We start from the raw sequence: 24016 nt of genomic DNA on the forward strand, positions 1-24016 counted from the left end.
ATTGCAAACCAAAAGCTCAAGGGAGAAACCCTAGTGGGCAGTCAGAGTCTGGGCTACCTGTTTCCTGGTCTGGGATTCTTATTTAAATAAATGAAATAAGCATTCACACAGATTTCCATAAGTAGGTAGCAAGAAAACTATTCAAAGACAAAATGATAGGCCTGGGAAGATGGCTCAGTAGATAAAGGTGCTTGCCACCCCTCCCACAAGTTGCCCTTTAACCTTTATTTGTGACATAGTATACACACACACACACACACACACACACACACACACACACACACACTATAAATAAACAAGTCAATAAAATGAATAAATCTAATGATTGACAGCAGGCTATTGACAGTGAGGGTATATAAGGGGCCCAGTTATTGTTTAGAGCTTCCTTTTTGGGGATTTGAGAGAAAGAATGGCTGGTTACTAAGCAGTATAGTTTGTGTGGGTCCTCATTTTTACTGATAGGAAATTATGTAAGCCTTTGCCCATTGTATGTGTCTTTTCCCATAATGAATCTGATTTTAATCATATTCACATTCAATTATGCATAACATGGTAGAGGATTCTCACCAAATAGACACCCGAAGACTCATAGTTTTGCCTCATTGTCTACATCAAAAACCTGTTCAGGCAGGACTGGCCCTTCTAGGAAGTATTGGAAATAACCTTTGAAGGGAAACTGTCCAAGTGTGGTGGTCACTGAGAGAAAGAGAAACTGACTCCATTTTTTATAGTGGTGTGTGTGTGTGTGTGTGTGTGTGTGTGTGTGTGTGTGTGTGTGTGTGTGTGTGTCTTAATGCAAGTGGGAATCTTTTGTTTCTAACAGGTATACAGGAATGGGAATCGTGTTCATAGTCTGTGCAGGTAAGTACATTATGATTAGAGGGTATGAGTACAGTCTAAGCCAAGTGGAGTTTAAGATGGCTAAGCTATTCTGTACACTTGCTTGCCTCAAAATAGCCAGTCAAGAGTTAACAAGGAACGGGCAAGACCACAACCCTATGCTTTCTGGTATTTGTTTTCAAGGTTGTTTGGGTATTGTTGCTGTTGTTATTGTTTTGTTTGCTTGTTTTCCTGCAAGATCATTATTTGATTTTCCTATTTGGAACTATTTTTTTTTAATATTATTGGGTTTTTTGTTGTTGTAGGCTCACCTTGTAATATCTCTGCTTAATGGAATCAAAATTGGAGAGGAAAAAAACATCTCCATAGCAAGAGAAGCCGCTGTCCCTGGGGAGGGTGTGGCTATCTTGAACAATATTGGGGACCTTGGTTCTACTATGAACACAGCACTGTTAGGACAGATAGCATTGAAGGTGACGTTGGACAGCAGTTTCTACAGAAAGAGACTAGCTGCAAAGCTCAAAGCAACAGTTATTTATTGGGATACCTGGAACCGTTCACATGATTGAAACAGCTGAATTTCACGAAAGAGGAGCCAGTGCCTCTCCTTGAGAAAGAATATGAAACAGGAAGAACAGAGAAGGGAGCCCTGAGGCAGGTGAGAGGCACCTGAAAAGAGAAAAACAGCATTGGCCCTGTGATTGGCCATGCAGAGAGAACGCACAAGAGAAGAAACAAGCAGTGACACACTTCAAAGGTAGCCACACCACATTAGAGCATGCAGAAATGCCAGGTTGCAGAACATGGTATAAAGAGCGCAGCCGTCTGTCACATGACCATATGCAATTGCAGGGGTGGTGTGCCCTCTACAGGTCAAATGTTTAATCATGCTCTTTTAATTTCAAAGTTGGTGCTCGGTAGAAGAGTCAAAATTATTGTCCAATTATGATCACAATTTAAAACACTTTGTTAGATAGTGTAACTTATCTTCTTTAGATTATCTTTTTTTTTTTTGCAAATGCCAATAAAATGTATGAAGTTTATTTTTTTAATGTAAATATAGCTTTTCTTTGGAACAAAAACTTAAATAAGATATTTATGTTCAGCCCCAGACATAATAAGCAAAATAAGACAACAACAAAAAGTTACCTATCAAGGAAGAAATCCAGACTTTTAATATGTATCCTATTAAAGTGTCAGGTTTTTGCCCCTCTTCCTCCTGAGGCAACTGCACTAATTTTAGAGTCGACACTGCTGTGTTGTATCCTGTGCTATAGCATCCAGGCTGGCTGGGTGAGCAAAGCCCGGTATCCTCCTAGGAAGCGGCACTCACAACCACAAGCTGACTCTTTAGGGTCGAAATTTCATTTTCAGTACATGATGAGTGAACTATGTGTAGGCTTTGCTTAGCTGTGTGAAGCTACTGAAACATCGTGTTTCCTGATCCTCATGATTAATCACATTTAATTTACACCTGAAAATAAAAAAATTATGTATCTGCATGAGAGGTGGGAAATGCATCCTTTTGTGTTTGTTTTGTTTGTTTGTGGGGTGTGAGTTGGACAGAAATCACACAACAAAATAAGAAAGAATGTGGCTCAAACATTTGAACATAAAAAGAATTGTGCTTCCATCTGTGACAGCCTCCCAGGTGATAGGATGAGTTACACAGCCTCTGACTCTGAGAACGTAACAGACCACATCCGATTTCAAAACATACCACACACCTAAGCGGCAGCACAATGACATGAATGTGTTTTCCTTTCTCTTTGTTATTTTTAAGTAGCTCTTTTAGCCACCGAGTTATATGACTTTTTCCAAGTAGGCCTTTTTTTCACCTTGGGTAATGGCTTCATCTCCCCCTATTGTCCAAAAGATAAAATCAAACACTCTAGAACCAGCGAGGCACTGTGTTTCTGTTGTCTGTAAGCTGACATGAGGCAGACAGCGAGTGTCAGGAGTTTTATTCATTCTGTTCTCTGCGTGTTGAAACAGGAAAAGCCTTTTCACCTGGCTGCCTTTGAAGAAGTACTCAGACTGCCATGGCCTCTAAAGGTAAGAGAAAACCTAGTCAGCAACTAAATAGGCCCTTATACACATTATAACTACACGTGCATGGCTCTTGAAGTATTATAACCAGTGAGGTCGTTACTTTAAATGCTGTTATTTATTGCTCTTAAGCACTGGAATTTGAAGTATTTTACTCCAAGGTTTACTTTGTTCTAACTTAAAATACACACACATTTTAGTCAAAAGAATGTAAAAAGTTCTGATGTAAAAATGTGTTTTCACTGCTGTGAATGCAAACTTAGCAAATTAGAGACGCTGTAAAGCAAAATTGAGAATGGAAATATTTAATTTAAACCCAGTAATGGAATGAAATTCCAAATTTAAATGAATCCAAAGGAAAGATTCTACATAGACAGCTAAAAATGTTATTCCAACATTTGTAATTGCTCATCTGTTGTTCAAAGCCATGTGGCATACAACCCAGTGAAGAACGGAAAGTCAGTGAAGCCTCAACTTGATGCAGTCAAACTAAATATTTTACTTTATAAGCTTAAAATATTTTAAGAATACTTTGGTAGTAAATTCCTCATAAAAAATCAATCAAAGGGATCAAATCGTCCAATTTAAGCAAGCAGATCTATTAGGAACAGTAGGAGAAAAGGGTATACAGTTTCACTCAGAACCCTAAAACTGTTGAATCATCTGTTTTAATTAAGACAGATGTCAAAAGATGAAGGATAAGGTCTTGTCAGGGATAATAAGACACAATCACAGAAAAAATATTTCTAAAAATCAAATTATAATCCATTTTATTCAATTATCAAAATAAAACACTATTAAACTCTACACTATAATGAAAAGTTTCAAAATGAAGAAGTTTGATTTGTGGAATTTAGGGAAGCATTTAAAACTCTTCACAAATGAGATGACTCTACAAATGTAAACTCTCCTAAATTATCTAAATAGATGATTTAATACAAATACTGTGAATATAATCTTGTTTGCTTCATAAACACATCTTTGACACCTATTAAACAAATTAAGCAGTCTTTGTGTTTCTCATTCTTATTTAGTATAGGTCTGAGAATCCTTGGGAAAGCTTAGAGACAGATTATAAAATACATCAGGAAGAGAAAACTATTGAATTTTACTGTATGTGTGCGTAACAGTCTCTACTTGAAGACAAACAAACACAAACCTTGAGAAATGTTTCTGGAAGACTGGCACAACCACGGTCCAAATGCCTCTCGTTTTGTAAATTAAGAGCAGCAACAGAGTGGCCTGGAAGGGGAAGAGTTGCAGAGTGTGTAAAATATTGATGGTTTAGTTATACATTTTTAAAAGAGTAGATAGAAATTCAAAGCCAGATAGCAATTCAAAGGAGTTTCTTATTCATCTGGTGGTATGGGTCTTTGAAGAAAATGTGACTGGAAAGCAATATTATGATTAATCTTCCAAAAAGATATAATGTTCAGTAATGAAAAGGACTGTATTTGTGACTTAAACATACATGAAACCTAGAGACAAACTTTAAGATAAAAACGGGCATCCCTATGACCAGCTAAAAGCATTAAGCCTATGGCTCAGATAGAACATTTATTATAAAATCAAAGTGACAGGAAGGTATCATTTAAATAGGAAATCTTGTTTGAGCAATCGCCTTATCTCATTTTTGCCTAAAATATGTTTGAGGATACATTTTTCAGAAATATTTAAAGATATGACCATAACTTCATAGTGGTCTTTGGCCTATGAAACTGTGTTGTCAGATACTATCTCCTCAGAGACGCCAGGTTAATGGGGCATTTTATAGACAAGTCCAAGACAGCCTGAACTGGATGCTATAGATCAAAGAAATGGATATCATCTGGAACCTCTTCACTTGGTAAAAATAAATGCATGGAAAGGCATTCTCTGGACCTGCTGTTAGGTCAGAAACCTAGTAGCCCTGGTCAGGGATATATGTAGCCCCTTTCCAGACGTTTAATAACCTATTGTGGTGTGTTAATGCAGCGTAGTTTACAAGATAAACTTGGAGTAATTTACCAATGTTTTAAAAAAGAAAATGACAATAGAGATAATGTAATAGTCTAACAACCTTTGTTATTAATTAACCACACTTTTATTGTGGAATTTTGCATGTTCATAACAAACACCAAACACAGGTCTCATGATTTTCTTAAACAAAGATATACTCATGTAACCACCACCAAGAGCAAGATATGGAATGCTTCCAGCAGCTGACAATGTTCCCTTTCTGGCCAATAACCATACCTCTCTATGGTGACATGAGCTACCATCACACACTTTGTTTATGACGTAATATTTTCTAGATCATGATTTTGCCACTACTTTGCTTTTGGTTTTGTTTTCTGAAAAATGAGGATGACAGCTGTTTTGGGCACTGAGTTTGGAAGAGGTGTTTGTTGCATTAACTGTTTTCCAGCTGTTTCTCTGGTGGTAGCGCCCCTCTGATTTTAAGACAGTTTTACTTTGTCTTCCTGATCTTGGGGCTCCCTCTTGGAATTCCCTTCCAGTGTCTTTTCCTAAGAAGAAAAGGAGTTATCCCTTTCCCTTTTTTGGGTCTGCTCCCGAGGTCACAGCAGTTCTGGGGGAGTCTTTGTGGGAAGGCAACTGCTGTAGCCTTATCACTTACAAGTTCTCTTACAGAGGGGCCAAAGGACACGTTTCTTCATTCGTTTAATCCTCAAGCAAGTCCTGGACAGATCTCAAATGCCACAGACAAATGCAAACTTAGTAACTGACATCAATATTAATATAAACCCAGCCAGTTCCTACAACCTTAGGGGTAAATAAATAAATGAGTCATCTGGCAATTGCCCCTCATTAACACTTACTGTATGCACAAGCTTAACAAGCTTGTCATTACTAGAATCAATTTATTCCTTTGTCCGAAGGGCCATTCATCTGTGTTCCTTCATCCCTGTTCGACTGTGCTTGGGTTTTCTTAATGATGGGAGTTTATTATCTTAGAAAGAATCCCAGTACATTTTTAAACTGTATTTGTGATTTCAAGATACAGAAAAATACCTCAAACACACAAAAACTTTCATAAATCTGGCTATTCTTGTAGAAATAAGATGACTGTAATTTATATTAAGTATTTATATAGCATCCCAATTTTACTATATGATCAGTGAGAGCAATTGCTCAAATCTTATGCAGCTGTTATAAATTTATTCTTTGTATCAATCCAGAACCAATTCTTTTGTTTCATTCATGTACATGTTATTTAACAACATTTCAGTCTGTGATGAGCCAAAAAGACCATGGTCTATAAAATGCTGTTTCCTAATAATGCTAGAGTCTGTTTAGCTTTTAAACATACTCCATGACCTTTACACATCAGTGAATCACCTAATGATTGACATATTCTCAGAAAATACTAATGTTGTTAAACAATGTGATGCTTAACTGTGCTTGCTTTCATAATGAACCCTGCTATAGTTTTAAAAAGAAAAAAAAAAACTTGGTCATTCACTTTCTTGTGAATCAACAGCTAAGCTAAAGCAACACAACTTTGATAAACCACGTAAATTTATTCACATTAAAAAAAAGAACCTTGGTACTCTATGAGGATGAAAAGCATGAACACTGATAGTCTATGGGAAAAATTTAGCATCTAATGAAGGAAACAACACAGGATATTTCTGAGAATGGAATGGGGAAACTAGTAGAAAGCTATCATTTATAATTTTAAAGATATTCCTGCTTGGGGCTTATGCATAACATCCATAGACTAATACACAATAAATAGGAAGCCTCCAGAGTTCAGTGTGAGATGACTGAAATAGAAGCGTATTTACTTGGCAGTAATATTGATATTAGTTGATATCTCTAAACTAACAGAGTGACCTTTATACAGTTCCAAAATTATGCTACGACACTCACAGATAAATTGTGAGCTTCTTTAAGCTTACTCAGTTTAACAGTGAGTTTGCAGAGCATATCCTCATACCACTAGGACTATTAGCTTTACCTGAGATCTTATCAAATGCAAATTTGCAAGCCTCCCATCCCAGTTTCTGAATCAGTCACTGGATAGAGGCCCAACACCCATTTTGATAGGTCCCCACCCCAGGTGGTTCTGATGAAGGCTGAAATATGAGATCCATTCAATTAAACTGGGCTATAATACTATGACTAATAAATTAGACAAAGCGTCTTCGTAAAGTACAAGGTAGCCCCATAATATTCAAAGAAAGGAGACCATGACTTAAAAGGTGGTCAAAATCCCAAGGAAAAAATTCAAGTCTAAGGCTATCCTTTTATGAGTACAGACTATCTAAGGTCTATTACCATTTATTTTGCTTTTGTGATCTATGCTTTCTCATCTTTTTGAACAGGTGTTCATTGCACTTATACACAAACATATTTACACACGAAATGTATCTCCAGGCCAATTATTTAAGCCAAGTTATTCAACTTTTTCTCACAACTACCAGCATTCTTCTACATTCCTTTTTCTCTGGCTGAGAAGTCAAGTAGTGGTGATACGGAGTAGTGAAAACAAAGGAAATGCACTAAAATGAGAGACGCATCAATCAAGGAACAAACTTCCATCTAAATCAAAAAGAAAAAAAAAGAAAGATTAAATAAAAGTAAACAAAACCTAAATTGTAACACACATAAAGATATCCATTCTTGGGCTGGAGGAATGGCTCAGCAGTTTAGAGCACTGGCTCCTCTTTCAGAGGTTCTGAGTTCAATTCCCAGCAACCACATGGTGGCTCACAACCATCTCTAGTGGGATCGGATGCCCTCTTCTGGCATAAAGGTGTACATTGCAAGTAGAGCACTTGTACATAAAATAAATAAATAAATCTAAAAAAAAAAAAGAGAGGGGGGGGAGAGAGAATGCTGCATTCCTTCAGAAATAAAAAAAATAAATTACATTTCATTAAAAAAAAATAAGATATCCATTGTCTTGCAGATTCACAGAATCAAAAGCCTGGAGGTCTGCCTGGTTTTCTTCCTGAAGTCACAAATCCAGATCAACACTCTCGAGCAGCTTCTTCCCATCCCAGGAAACAAGCAAGGCAGCAGTCGGATGCCCCTCAGCCAAGCAGTTTCCTGCCAACAACCAGTCTTCCCCCTGGGCTAGAATATTTAAGCCAGGTTTGCACGTCTTTCCATTTCCACTAGTGTGTTCCCTTTAAAAACAATTAAACTCAGTTTCTTGTCTTTAAACCAATAATTTAATGCAGTACAGAATGCATTACAAATCGTGAAGTTATAAGGTACTGACTTTATTTACTTTTGTTATTTAGATAGAATTTTATTCTATGCTATTGCTATCTGTCCTTATTTACTTGACAGAGTAATGAGACTAAATAGTTTTGACTTTGCCATTTAGCATGTTATTCTACCTTCTGCTCATTGCTCAAGGTGGGGAGACAGAAATTCTCCAGGAATTATCAGACCAGGCCACCTATAGCTATTAATTAAACATTTATTGAGCACTTGTATATTCAAGGTGCAGAAGAAGCATAAAACCTAGCCCTGTCACTCAAACATTTTATTAGTTAATGGTCAAACAAAAAAAATGTTGACTAAAAAGTGCAAAGCATGGCCCAAAAGCCAAGAAAACACTCATCTTTAAGGGAGAAGGCAGTCATGGAGACTTCTGCAAGGTGTTGAGACTTTTCAACAGATCTCAAAAGCAACGTGAAAGACCAAGGGAAAACAAGTTACCAAGGCCACAGTACTGTCTTCCGATGTTCCTGGGTCCCCAGGCCAACCTGCTTGGATGATCATAGCATACTATTAGGTACCATTGCTGTTCATGGCAGGACGGACAGCACTTCAAGCCTTGTAATAACTTTGTCCAGTGGCAAACAAATAGAAATCGCTCTTCAGATGTGGATGTATTACTGTTATTTTAGCACATTATCCTACCCAAGATTAGAAAGACTCTAACACTAATATTGAGATGTCAGCACATCTGCTGCCATGCTCACTTGTTTGGCATTCCTTCAAACATAAAGTCTATCTCTTTTATCAAAATCAAATCTCTGTGTTAATTCCCTTAAGGTACAAGAGATTTCTGCTATGCCTGATAGGGCCTAAGCTGCCTGTAGCATATGTTCCTGGGAAAATGTTTATAATTGCAGATGCCTTCCCCAGAAGCCCACTGGCAGACAAATGTTCTATAGAGACCGGCGGGCTCAGGGAGCTACGAAAAGGAGCTGGAGAAGCTAACCTCCCATCTTCCATCTGCAAAAAGGATCAGCTGTAATAGCTGGCTAGAGTTGATTAACTGCTGCAAGCTGTTTGGGAGCGTTGTCAGACAAGGTTTTGCCAAATATAAAAGTGATATACCAGCGCCAGAGGGCTGAGGTTTGATGATCACATATGGTCATCACATATTCTTCTTCCACCCATGAATGATGACACACCGTGGCCAGATGCTTGACGTGAATGCATGTTCTAACCTTCAATAAATAGACAGAAGGACTCATGAGCTTCAGTTTTAAATGCAGTACATATTCTAAAAACACATCTTTGCTAATATTTTTCCAGAAAACAAAATATGCCATAAATTGTTTACATTTTACTTCTAAAGGCAATAACTTACTCATTTTGTATCAAAAGACTATGGGTTTACTTTAGGCTGTATACATATAGAAAGATAAGCAGGGATTTCAAAAGTATTTCATGTAAGTCTGTAAGAGCACGTCTGTTAAATGACTTTGTATGTGTTAACTGTTTTTTCTTTTATTGAAAATATACTTTTTCTTCAAATGATATATCCTGAAAACAGTTTCCCCATCTTCTTCTCCTCCAAATCCCACTCCCCTTCCCCTCTATTCTCAATCCACTTCTTTCTGTCTTTCATTAGAAAATAAACAGGATTCTAAGGGATAACAATAAAATAAATATAATATCATAAGATAAAACAAAACTATCACATAGGAATTGGACAAAACAAACAAACAAAAGGAAAAGAGCCCAAGAGATGGCACAAGAAACAAAGATCCACTCATTCACACACTCAGGAATTTCATAAAAACATTAAAGTGGAAGCCATAATACGTATGCCAAGGACTTGTAAGGTTAAAAAGAGAGAAGGAAAATCACACACACACACACACACACACACACACACACACACACACACACACACATAAATTAAAAATATATAACTTTTTTTTAAAGGAAAAGCCCTGACACTACATTGTGTGTCAAGTAACCTCCGAAGATGCCATTGAATTCATTTTCTGTTGGCCGTCTACTGCTGGGCATGCAGCCTACCTTTAAGAGTAGTTTGTTTCCCCAGTGAGACTCCCTTGGACAAAATTAGATTTTCATTTGCAAGTGATTATCAGTTGGTGATTGCTTCTGGGTTAGGGATGGAGACATGTGTCTAGCTCTCTTTTCAGCTCTAGGGCACCATCTGGTGCAGACCCATGCAGGCCCTGTGTATGCCGCCTTAGTCTCTGTGAGTTCATATGATTTTAAGCATGTTGGTTTAGAGGGCCTTGTTTTCTTGGTGTCCTCCATCCCCTTTTGCTCTTAAACTCTTTCTGCCTCCTCTTCAGGAGGGTTCCCTGAGGCCTGAAGGGAGGGATTTGATGGAGACATCCATTTAGGGTTGAGTGTTCCAAGATCTCTCCCTCTCTGCATGTCTGGCTGTGGGTCTTTTCTGTATTTGTTCCCATCTGCTGCAGGAGGAAGATCTTCTAATGATTGAGTAAGGAACTGATCTATGAGTATAGTTGAATGCCTTTATGAGTCACTTTATTGCTACACTTTTTTTTTAAGAACAATAGTATTTATTTTTACTGTAGATCCCTGGGATATCTAGTCTCAGGTTTTTGGTCACCCAGGTAGTGTCAGGTTCAGTCCAACTCATGGAATGAGCCTTAAGTCAAATCACATATTGGCTGGTTACTTCCACAGGCTATGTGCCACCATTACTAGCATATTTTAAAGGCAGGACACCTTTGTAGATCAAAGGGTTTGTGGTTGGACTGGTGTTTATATTTCCCCTTTGATAGAGTGCAGAGTACCCTTCTGTATCAAAGACACTAGCATGTAGATGTGAAGGCTCTATGTATTTCACTTAAGTCTGTAAGAGAATTTCTGTTAAAAGACTTTGTGTGTGATAACTTTTCAACTGAAAGACATAAGAACTAGTTAAAACTATGAATATTTGGAAATACTGCATAATTCAAGAAATAAATCAGAAAATATAAGAAAAATATTTCTATGTTAAAAATGAGATGGTTATATAAACTCGTACAATATTATTTGTAAATAAATTCTATCCACTCACTCTCAAGAAAACTATGTCAAACAATTTGAAAATAAACATATGTATATATAGTAGGATAAATCTAAGGGGAAGCTAGTAGATACCTTCTAGATTAAATTTACACATTCACAATAGTGACTAATATTTAATCCTGTAGCATCAGAGTATAAATATTAAAACTTAGTTATCAACACGGTGATAAAATCACATATAAACATTCCATTTGTTTTTAAATGCATTCAATGAAATCAATACTTGTAATCTTCTTTTTTAATTTATTTTGAAGTTATATATTCAAAACTGCCACAATGTTTTCATTGTCCCAGTATTTGGAAATCACTTTATTTGTCCTGAAATCTGAATGTATATTTTAGTCTATTTAAAATTTCTACTGACTCCTAGTCCATCAGCCAGCAGGAAACAATGGAAAGGGTCCATTTAAGACAGGTTATTAGTGGGCTCGGGACTAAGGAAAGGAAATTGCAGTAGTCAAATCAGCACTGTCAAAAGCAGGGGACTTGCCCACAGACAGAGATCAGTTCACTTTTGTAGCAGGAATCTTAAAAGTTCTTATTAATAAATCAAACCTAAGCCAGGTATTGGGGTGTACACTGGAATATCAGAGAGACAGAACAAGCCACAGCTAACCTCACCTGGCCAACTTCTCAGCTGATCTTGTTTCCTCAGACTGGAAGCCTCTGTGTCCTCATATCCAAATGGCTGTCAGCTGAACTGTGCTGCTCAAACCTAAAAGCTTAACCAGCCAAATGCTTAACCAGCCAAATGCTTCTAGTTTCTGGTCTTCATGCCTTATATATCTTTCCTTTCTACCATCACTCCCTGGGATTAAAGGCGTGAGTCACCATGCTTGGCTGTATCCTTGAACACATGGATTTCTGCCTCTAGAATGCTAGGATTAAAGGTGTGTGTGCCACTATTTTCTGGCCTTTGTATCTAGTGGCTGTCCTGTCTCTGACCCCAGAAAAGTTTATTAGGGTGCACAATGTTTTGGGGAACACAATACCACCACACACTTTTTCTTACAGAGGATGACAAAAGTGTGAGAGAGAGGAAAGCAGGGAGCACAGGTGTTGTAAGTCATGGTGTCATTTGGGAATTGCTTCCCTTGTTCCTAAAGTTAGGTTAGCCACACCAGTGGAATAGGATGGGTGGCCATCTGCATGCTCTGTGACTAGTGCAGGTCCCTAATTTCCTGGGGTATCCATCTAGATATAGTTGGGGGTTTTATTTATTTTTTTGACTATACAGTAAGACAATATACTAAAATCTATAGAACAACAAATACTTTATGGGCATCATTCAGCTAATATCTGTTGTTGTTGGAAATTAGAGACACAGCTTCCCTTTTCTCTGTGGAGTAGATCTATATAGCTTCAAATTTTAGGACTAAAACTGGATCCATGACACCAATGTTCAAAGACCTTAAACTCAGACTGCTGTGGATATCACTCTGTATGCTGTGAATGTATTGCTCTGATTGGTTAATAAATACAGTGCTAATTGGCCAGTAGCCAGGCAGGAAGTATAGGCGAGACAAAGAGAGAGGAGTATTCTGGGAACAGGAAGGCTGAGTCACAAGTCATGAGCCTGACACAGAGGAAGCAAGATGTAAAGCTACTGGTAAGCCACGAGCCATATGGCAAAGTATAGATTTATAGAAATGGTTAATTTAAAATGTAAGATCTAGCTAGCAAGAAGCCTGAGCCATTAGGCCATACAGGTTTAATTAATATAAGCCTTTGTGTGTTTACTTGGGGGACGCAAGTGAAAAAGATTTGTCCTGACCACGGGCCAGGTGGGACACAGAAAAAAAAAATCAGCTCCATCAGACACCTTATCCCTGACCTCAGTGCTCATCTCTAATTTAACTCTTCTCAGAGCTAATAACCACATTCTTTCTGAAGTTTCCCACTTCTTTGCCCACAAAGAAAACCTCCATTTTCTGCAAGATGACAGAAGTAATGTGATACCCTCAAAAACTTACTCCACTTCAAGATGCTTTGCTTTGAGTGCTAATATGATTTTAGAATATCTCGAGTCATAAAATGACTTCTGTAAAAAGTATTGGCGATTTTAAAAAGAGGCCACATTGTAGTTCTCTATCAGTGTTAAGACAATAAGAGAAAAGGTTTACCTCACCTGAGGATATACAAGGAAAATGAAAGAATACAGCTTCAAATTTCCTGGAGTTGTAGATTTACAATCAATACCAAAGTTTATGAAAAATTGCCTTGGTTTAAAGATTCCTGCGTTGTTTGCATATATGAATAGAGAATACAGTGAAAACAACGTCAAGACGGGTTTAAAAATGAAGCATTAGAAATGCGGTGATCAGCAGCTCAGTCAAGGCTCAAGATTTAGCTTTAGTAGGTCTATGAGTGCTGATTAAACAACAACAACAAAAAAAAGAAGCTGTTCTAAATCTCGTATTTTATATTTCCTTTGCAAAGGTAATATATGGGCTGCTAAGATGGCTAGGGGGTAAGGGTTCTGCAAGCCTGGGAACATGAGCTCCATTCCCAGCATCTACATAAAGGGAGAAGAAGAGAAACAACGCTAAAATATATCCTCTCACTATTAGATGGGCACTGTGGTATGTGCAGCATATATCATGCACCCAAACACACACTGTATCAAATAAATTTGTAAACTGCAATTTGACTTGCATAATTTCTTTTTAATTACCTAGCCCAAATGCTGTGGCAGATATTTGGTAACGGAACACTTATTCTGCTTCAGTTGACGTTCTGTGGGTGTCTGAAAGTTTTGTTTTCCCTGGCCTGAAGAAGAATAAGAACTATTTATAAAATGTCATTTTCCAGCTTACAGATATTTCCTCCCTGAGAGGAGCATGGTGCCAACTGACAGAGTCGTGAATATACAGGCACTGGGAGAAGCTGGATGCCCAATGCTCATCTGGGTTCATTTCCTCACAAGAAATCTGGGGACATTTTAAAATGTCGTCTATGTTATTATTCACAGGTTATTTAAAAATATCCTAAATGTACTGTTTGACGTATCACCTATTTTTTTCATTATCACAGAGTTGGCGTAAATACTGTTGCTTTTCTTGTTCTTGGCAATTCTGACTTGGAATTTTAAGAGTTCTATAAATTATTAGTTGAACAATAACATTTTGTGAAGAGAGGTCATGCATCCTGTAAGCGAGACATAGCCTCAGAGAGGAATTATAGGGTAATTATTTGAGTAATAAATTCTTCCTTACCAAATTTGTCCTCTAGTTGAAATACAGTACATGTTTGTTCATAGATCCTGAATAAAAATTAAATAATTTTCTTCTCAGAGTTTGCTTTCATTCCTATGGCTAAGTCTTGCCTTATAAATTGTGAATGTTCGAAACTTTTTAATGAAAATGACAGATTTCCTGTTGAATAGCAAGGGCTGTGGCAGAATGGTTTTCACTTCCTTTGTATGATCCTATTGCAGTTGGACCTGATAATCATCCATCAGCAGGTGGAACTTCTCGGGAGTAAGTACATCAGATTCTGCATTTATTAAAACTACTGAAAAGGCTTTACTGTTCAGAAGTTTCTTTACATTTAAAATCTTATAAACAATGGATGGAAAGATCAAATGATTGCTTGACCTATTTTTTAAACCAAAATTAAATTTATTAGTTTAAGCACAACTATAAGTATAAAAGCAAGTCTTTCATAACAGTGACATCCAAACTGCAATAAAATTAATCTGAAAGTGACAAAGTAATTAATATCCCATGGATATTAATCATTGAAATTTCTTAACATTCTGAGAAGAGGAATCACAGTTGAGAGCATATTAAAATTTCATCAACACAAATGCTACTGTTTTATTGCTTCACAACTGACTCAATAAAATAGGCACACAACTTATCAGTAGATAAATGTGTGTAAGCATGATTAATAATTTCAAACTGCTTGAGTGTTTCCTGTTTATAAGATCCTATGTTATGTCAAAATATGTCAGAACTGAAGAAGTTGGCCTGTACCACTACTGTGGATGTTAAAGGACATTTTAAATACAGGGGAAAATACCACTGTAAATTGTCCCAATTAGTTGCAGAAGAATAATAGGGTTATTATTTGAGTAATGAATTCTTCTTTACACAATCTGTTCATTGGTTGAAAGATGTCACAACATACTTGTTCATAGTTCTAGAATAAAAACGAGTTAAGTTGTTAGTTTTGTTCTCAGATCTTGCTTTGACTTCTGAGGCTGAGTCTTCTCAGTTTAGAGCCTGGAAATAGATGTGTATGGAGATGAGACTATCAGCAAATCTGCAGCAACTCTACGTTCTCCTCATACTCTTTTACTTTTGACAAGTGGTGATTCCATGTCTTTATAAGATGTGTTTTCTGATAGTGATACTCGGCACTGAGACTTCCAACAAATATGAGATCAAAAACAGCTTGGGACAAAGAATTTACTTTGCAGTGGAGGAAAGCATCTGTTTTAACCGTAATGTATGTTCCACGCTGAGAGCCTGCACCCTGAGGATCACAGACAACTCGGGTCGAGAGGTGATTACAGTGAACAGGCCCCTAAGGTGTAACAGCTGCTGGTGCCCTTGCTACCTACAAGAGGTTGGTCACTGCCTCTGAGCATCTTTCCTTTTTAAGATTATTCCTTTAAGTGGCATTCATCTGGAGCTATGAGAGAGTCAACCTAACGGTTGTTTGAATTTATATCTTCCCTTTCAGGATAAGGAAAACATGAAGATTTGGTTAGGCACCTTTTCCATTTGTAACCCATAATTATGGTAGCTTGCTTTGGATTAAATAGTAAAGGGAACCCGTTGCATCCTACAAATGAGATATAGCCTCCTGAAACAGTATATTAGCCAAGTAATTGTAATATCTACAGGTTCCTGTTACACAAATACTGTCATCTTCTCTGACAATAGCAATGCCCAGGAGGTGCCATGACACTTAGCCTCTTCTAATGTGTTATCTTCCCTGGATGTTATTCTGCTCAGAATAACACCATTTGCACATTCAATAAACTCATGGTATGAAAAAGAGTGATGTTATGCAACTATTTTATTTTAAACCATAATTGGTTATCATTGTTATTAGAGCTATAATAATAATTTTCTACTCAATTTGATATGATGTCTCTGTGAACTAGAATATTGTTTCACTTTCTATTCTGTGGATTAGAAGTATATACATATATGTGTGTGTGTGTTCTAATATCTAAGACATTATATATATTTATATCATTATATAGATTTCACAACGTTGATTCATATGGAGTTAAAAGCACATGTGGGAAAGAGTGAATTTCTGTATTTTTACTACATATGCCATATGTAGACATAGGCCATACATGACTATATATGTATGTCACATATATATGAATATATACATATATATAAAAAATATGGGGAAGTGCTAAGCATATCAGTGCAATGAATCCTTATCATTTCCATGATAAAATACAAAGTGTCAAAAGAAAACACCACTTTTCATTTTAAATAAGTCATATATATCCAAAATACACTTTATATAATACACTATATATTCATATATATATATATATACACATATATATATAGTCTATCCAAGAACATTGCAGACATATACACAAGATGATAAATTTAGTATGAGGTAAAAAATGATATAAATAGGTAGAAAACTTGTTTACTTCAAAAGAAACATTTTCTATTTGCCCCCTCCCCAAAATATCTTACAAAAGGATTTTATTTGGCTTACACACAAATGCTAAAATAATGTCTAAAATAGTTATGTGTTATGGCTACATAACTACTGAGAAGTGATTACTGAGTTTGTCCATGCTAAAAAGTTATAATTCCCTCACTGTTACAGATAATATGAAATGGTAACCATGCCAAGGAAACCAAGGTGTTTAGAGGAGATTGCTAAACAGATCAGTGTAATGAACTCTTACCATTCCCATGACAAAATACAAAATGTCAAAAGAAAACACCAATTTTAATCATACATATATATTATATAGGTTTTTCAAGACAGGGTTTCTCTGTGTAGTTTTGGTGCCTGTCCTGAAACTCGCTCTGTAGACCAGGCTGGCCTCGAACTCACAGAGATCCACCTGGCTCTGCCTCCTGATTGCTGGGATTAAAGGCGTGTGCCACCACTGCCCAGCCAAACAATATATATTTATAATGACTCTTATAATATATCAGTTATTTCACAAAAAATATTGTATAAATATAAGTTGACATTCTTATGTGATTAATACACAATAACCTTGGAAAAATCTCATTTTTTACTGTTTTCTCTTACAGCTGGAAATCCAAGCCCCTCCTGGCACTACAGTTGGTTACGTTGCACAGAAGTGGGACCCCTTTCAACCCAGATTCACAATCCAAAATGCAAACAAAGAAGATGTTTTGAAAATTGTTGGTCCTTGTGCAACCTGTGGCTGTTTCGGTGATGTGGACTTCGAGGTATGAAAATGACAAAGAGAGTTATGCTTAGGTCCTGATTTCTTGAATCATAATTCAGTTTATAAAATATCCAAATCATGGGGCTGGAGAGATGACTCAGTGATTAAAAGCACTGGGTGCTCTCCCAAAGGACTGGGGTTCAATTCCCAGTACCCACAAGGCAGTTCACAACTGTCTGAAACTATGTTTCTAGGGGATCAGGCATCCTTACCCAGAAATACATGCAGGCAAAACCCCAATGTACATTTTAAAAAAATCTTTAATTAAAAAAAATCATGATGTATCCCTTAAATATATTTTAAGAATTGCATATTAGGCCGGGCAGTGGTGGCACACACCTTTAATCCCAGAAATCAGGAGGCAGAGCCAGGTGGATCTCTATGAGTTCAAGGCCAGCTTGGTCTACAGAGTGAGATCCAGGACAGGCACCAAAACTACACAGAGAAACTTTGTCTCGAAAAACCAAAAAAGAAAAAAGAAAAGAATTGCATGTTAGTGTAATATTCTCATAAATCTTGTTTCCATGTCAATAATAATAGCCATTACTCCAGAGATTCTAAATCCCTGGGTTTCTAGCCAAAATAATGCTCTGACAATGTACTGGCCTTAGCCATTTTATCTGTCATAGATCACCGCACATGCTCTTCAAAGAAACTTTAATAAATGAAAATGAGAGATATACAATTAAACTTCTTGACATATTTGCTAAATACAGTAGATAAACTATTATACATCATTACCTAAAGGAGTGAATGTCTTGTTGTTTTTAACTTCAGCCTCTGAACCTTTGAACATCAAGCTTTATATATAGAAAGAGAGAGATAGAATTGTGATTTTTAGATAACCAATATGTTGTGATTATTAAAAATCATAGTAACCCTATGTTTGATGAGGTTGATTCATAGGAAATTAAAAGCACAAATGGGACAGAGTGAATATGTTTTTTGATCACCAAAATTATCTATGCCCTTTCTTGTGGATCTGCTTGATGGACATTTAACCCCATTCAGGTCTCATTTCAGAACATACTCCACTAGAGTGTCACTATATAAAACTGCATTTGTAAGATTGTACAATCATGTACTCTTAGGTTTCTGGACCTGAATATTAAAATGGGCCATTGCAAATTTAACCTGCAGCAACAATATGCTCTCTGAACAGATTATTGTAAACATACATTATAGGCAGCGTTTAATAAAACCATTAGCTTTTAAAGCATCTGCTTTTTTTTATTTGTATGCATCCCACCCAGATATGTTTTCCAGACTTCTGGAGGAGCCTATACACACTGAGAACACAGACTTTGTTAAGTGATTTGTCCTAGGCCTAGAATTGAGAAAGCGTGTGACATAGCCTTTTTTTTTGGGTTCTTTTGGTTTTGATTTTTGTTTTTAGTTTTTCAAGACAGGGTTTCTCTGTGTAGCCCCGGCTGTCCTGGAACTTGCTCTATAGACCAGGCTGGATTTGGTCTCGAACTCAGATCCTAGTGCCTCTGACTCCTGAGTGCTAGGATCAAAGGGGTGCGCCACCACCACCTAGCTACATGGCTTCTTAATATGACTGATGAGATTTGAACATCTGGGTTTAGTTTCCATGCTATAGCTATGTCCTAAGAAACCTTCTCTATTTTCTATTTTCTATCACCACATGGAAAAAGAAACTATATTAAATAAGTGTTATAATGATAAACAGGATAAATAAATACATAGTTGATGGAATCAGATGTAGATCTTTCACTCAATGGGCTTAGTAGACTTCAAGGTCAGACTCATCTCAATCTCCTGTTTATACACTAGCTCAAAGTGATTTCTAATGCTTATGGTTAGTTAGAAGGGAATGTGTTGACATTTGACTGATTGTAACATAGAAGTGTAGCTTGACAATGTATTATGTTTAAAAGCTTTAATAATTACATAGTTAATAAATGTTTAAAGTTTATGAACTATACCTATAAAATGCTTTAATTCATCCAAATAATATTTTTAATATGTGTGTGTACATACACATGCACACACAGAGTATATATGTTGTTCATCCACATATTTTATGATAGTAAATTCAGGTTTAAAAAACAGGTACCTTCAGGCTTAGCTACATAACTAAAAGATGTACCTGCTGCCATCTTGTGGTTGTCTAGCCTTAATTATTTACTCCATCTGCATAGAAAACTAAAAGGAAAACAATTTATAATGGTCTACAAACTGTGGCAGTCTGAAACTCTTGAGCACCGTGGAGGTAAATGTCCACACAGGAACAAACACCATAGAGCTGCCTTTTGGATATGGCAAATAATACAGCAGCTCAAATTCATCCTGAAAGAAACATGCTGAGAAATGTCAACTATCTCTGTTTATCTGCAAAGCTCCTACCTCTTATTTTTCTTTTCAAAGGTGAAAACTGTGGACGAAAAGCTTACGATTGGGAAGATTTCCAAGTACTGGTCTGGATTTGTCAATGATGTGTTCACAAATGCTGACAACTTTGGGGTACATGTTCCTGCAGATCTCGATGTGACACTCAAAGCAGCATTGATTGGCGCTTGCTTTCTCTTTGTAAGTCTGGTCTAAGCTGCATGGATGGATGTTGTCCTTACATACCAGAACTGTATAGCGCTAATCCTCCTCCACACAATCTTGACCTACAGAACATGCTTTATACAAAGAAGGCAGTTTAAGATAGGATCATCGTCCTTTGGAAATCGGAATTTAGAGGTTTACATTTCACTAAGGCTGATAACACAGTAGGCAAGTAACACCTTTGCCAAAATGCTTGACTAGCTCCTGCCTCAGGTCTCCCCCATTATGAGCATTTTGAACTCACAGAAGCCTATGGGTCTCTCTCTCTCTCTCTCTCTCTCTCTCTCTCTCTCTCTCTCTCTCTCTCTCTCTCTCTCATAAACCAACATTTTCCTTTTCCTTTTGTTGTTGCTTAGAATTTAAGATCTCAAATCTAATGATTACATCGATCTATGCTGCTGTTGAATAAACTCAACCCATTTATTGTGTCTCTGCTAAAGATACTTATAAAACACATTGACCACATTAATTACATTAAAGTAATTCCATAGTTATATCTTTGATGAACACAGAGAATTACATATAAAATAGGTAAATAGAGAGAGTTGTATATCAGAATTATGTCTTCAAAATCTTTTGAGAAATCAGCTTAACTGATTATTATTATCATCCTATCATTAGTAGTCAGTCCCTATTTTTATTTACAAATCAAAGTAATTCTAGTTAATTTTGCCTGTCACCCAAATTTTCATTCATAGTACCTCATTGCTTCCTGTTTACTCTTCCCTTTTTTGGTCATTCTACACTTCAGCATTAACTTTTCAACACACACACACACACAAACAAGCACATATAGAGATGTACATTTACACACATAGAAAAACACACTCTCACAGAAAAACACACTCTCATACAAACACACATTCACATACTCTTTCTCTTGCTTGTTCCTTAGATCTTCCTGATAAAACTGATTAGTTAATTTTCATATTAAACACAGTCCATCTGTTATGTTTTCTATTAACCTACTTTGCAGACAGGCTGGTGACAAAATAGTCCTGGTAAACAAGAGATGTTTTCTGGATCTTAAACCTCACTGATTTTTCTTTTTGTTCATTTCCTGAAGCCTTCTAAATATTTGTGCCTTGGCAAGTATATTTCCCGTCCTTGGCTCACATTCTTTTAGAGATTAATGTGATATGGGCAGGCTGCTTAGATCCCGTTCAATATGTACTACATCGTACAATCTCTTCATGGTGTGAAAGCTTGTAGACTTAGCTTTCCCCTGGGTGCATCAGGGCCAGCACTTGAGCATGACATCTAATGAGTCCTCTGTGCTCAATAAACTCAAATGAAGACTAATCTAGATAGTCCCCCAGTTATATGAGTGGGTAATACTCCAGTGACTAAGAGAGACATATACTTAAGTGACAACAGGAAGAACTCTCATCCACTTCTTGTTAAATCATAACCTTATGATACCTTTGCAAGTTTGCCAATATATGTTTTGAGACAGTTTCTCACGTGTGTCTCTAAGATAGATTACAAGCACTTCAAAGGTGATGCCTGCTATCATTTCTTCTTTTGCCTTATGTTTACAATTGAATTTTACAACCTTGATCGCCCCCAAAATTTTGATTGGTGATATTGGGATTACTTAGATAAGGGTTTAAGTTCCTTACATGATGAAAAATCAACATGTAAGAATCACGAACCTTAAAACATTGTAGTTTTTAATCTTCCAATAAATCATGCATTGCTGAAACACCACTAAGGAACATCTTTGCTTCACATAATCAAAGCTGGCACATCAAGCTCTTGATCCTAATTGTTGCCTCTTTTATACATACATTCATATTCAGTTTATTTATTTGTAGGATTTTATGTTCTTTGAACACTCACTTGCTGGATTATAACAAGCATGATGACGAAAACAATAAAATATGCAGAGCACATTTCAGTAAGTAAAAGACAAGTTTAAATGGCCTCCTTCCTTTGAAGATATCTATGTTTGACACTATCTAATTCTTTTTCATTTTCTTCTAGATGTCCCTTGGGCTCTGAATTTAATTTCTGAATGGCTTGAGTATTTGAATTTTTATAACTAAATGTTAATTATTATATTTATTAAAACACAGTGTAATGAGACCATTACCTGGTTGTGAATGCATGAAAGCTAAATACGCAATTACTAAGCGTGAGTACAAGGTTACTTTGAGAGATTATCATTCTCTTTTCATCCTTTTGAAGTTACTGCAATGGTAAGCATGAAAGATGAGAGCTAAGGCTTGCAGCATCACTGATGGGAATTCAATGTTTAGAGAACACTTTGAAGTGTTTCTGGTACTAAGGGTGGTTACTAATCAAAAGGCTTGAATTTCTAAAACATCTTTTCAAAAGTAGTTCCTTTTGACTTTCTTAATTTTATTTTTTTAATTTTCTCATGTAGTCTTAACAAATTACATTATAAGCATTATTTTATAATGCATTTTTCACATTTTTGGGAGAGAATCTCATGCATCCCAGACTATGTTAATTTTCTTATTGTAGTAAACGTATTTTATTTATATTGGGAAAGATGGAGATTGATAAATAATATGTGTAAAGATCTGGAGAAAGATAGATAGCTTCTATTTCTTAAAGTAGCAGAGGCACAGTTATATTCTGTAAGGCAATTAACTAAAGCACTGAGCAGAATTGTTCCAAAGATTTAAATAGCTGTACAGATAGACTCTAAATGAGCAAAAGCAGTCTTATCAATCAGGATTTTATCTAACTGCTATGAAGTTTCTGCCAGTTAAAAGACCTGAGACTTCAAAATGAAAAATGGACAACTCTGGAATTGAAAACAAACACACAAAACCAAAAGAGTCCGACCTGAAATCCATGCAGCAGTGCAGAGGGAAGAAGGCATTGGCCACTGATTCAGAATTCACATGATACTGGGCAGCCCTTCTGATTCCTATCCCTTACTTGTCTATATGTTTCCAAAGTGCTCCAGCCAGCCTCCGCCTCCTGAACATTACCAAACAGGGCCTCAGTTGGGAACCAAGCGTTGGCATACATGAGCCTGTGGGAGACATTCTCATCCAAACCGCCACCTGAGGTCAAGGCCATCCTGGGCTGCAAAATCATGCCCCATCTCAACCTCACATACCCCAAAATAAAAACAAAAGACATTAAAAGAAACGTCTTAATTGAACTGAAGCTGGTGTGCAGTATCTGATGCTCAGTGGTTTTATGAAAGACATCTCACATTGTCTTGCAGATGTACATACTTTTGCAAAAATCAGTCTTTGTTTGATTCAGTAAGTTTAATGCTAGTTTTAATTGTTACCCATTGGGATGATATGTAACAGGAATTGATAAACGGTCTTATTAATAAAAAAAAAACTCAGAGCCAGCTATTGGGAATAAAGCTGAAATATCAGAGAAACAGAACAAGCCAGCCACGTTCTTACCTCTATGAAATCCTAAGCCTCAAGAGAGCTACTTTCTGTTTACTCACACCTTATACACCTTTCTGTGCCCTGCCATCTTACTTCCTCTCTCTGCTCAACTCTATCGCTTCCTCTTTCTGCCCAGCTCTATCACTTTCTATCTATACAGCCCTCCAGACCTCTATGGTTAACTAGTGCTGGGATTAAAGGCCTGTGCCACCATGCCTGGCTCTGTTCCCAGTGTGGCCTTGAACTCACAGAGATCCTGATGAATCTCTGCCTCCCGAATGCTAGGATTAAAGGCATGTGCTATCACTGCCTGGCATCTATGTTTAATATAGTGGCTGGCTTTGTCCTGTGATCTCCAGGCAAGCTTTATTTGTTACAGCACAAATGAAATATCACCACAATGATAAGTTATTAATCAGTTCTCTCTTAAAAGCACAAGAGTTTTGTTATTTCTAGACCCAGAAAGAAAAGT

The 24016-nt window shown here is 36.8% G+C and overlaps 1 protein-coding gene across 1 annotated transcript; it reads left to right on the forward strand.

The window, feature by feature from the left end:
* The first annotated feature begins 2833 nt into the window (after positions 1-2833).
* Positions 2834-24016, forward strand: Plscr5 (phospholipid scramblase family member 5). Its single transcript, XM_042281430.2, has 8 exons — positions 2834-2895; positions 7805-7989; positions 14597-14639; positions 15512-15732; positions 17418-17579; positions 19970-20131; positions 21973-22055; positions 22142-24016. Exons 1-7 carry the CDS (start codon positions 2883-2885, stop codon positions 22009-22011), a joined length of 825 nt encoding a protein of 274 aa, XP_042137364.1. The 5' UTR covers positions 2834-2882; the 3' UTR covers positions 22012-22055; positions 22142-24016.

The sequence above is a fragment of the Peromyscus maniculatus genome, chromosome 7 (genome assembly GCF_049852395.1).
Source record: "Peromyscus maniculatus bairdii isolate BWxNUB_F1_BW_parent chromosome 7, HU_Pman_BW_mat_3.1, whole genome shotgun sequence".
Lineage (NCBI taxonomy): Eukaryota > Metazoa > Chordata > Mammalia > Rodentia > Cricetidae > Peromyscus > Peromyscus maniculatus.

Bases quoted from the DNA above. Each gene is read 5' to 3' on its own strand.
- Plscr5 (XM_042281430.2), top strand. The intron at 15,733-17,417 runs GTTGGTCACTGC...TTTCTCTTACAG, and splicing joins GCCCTTGCTACCTACAAGAG to CTGGAAATCCAAGCCCCTCC. The intron at 17,580-19,969 runs GTATGAAAATGA...TTCTTTTCAAAG, and splicing joins TCGGTGATGTGGACTTCGAG to GTGAAAACTGTGGACGAAAA.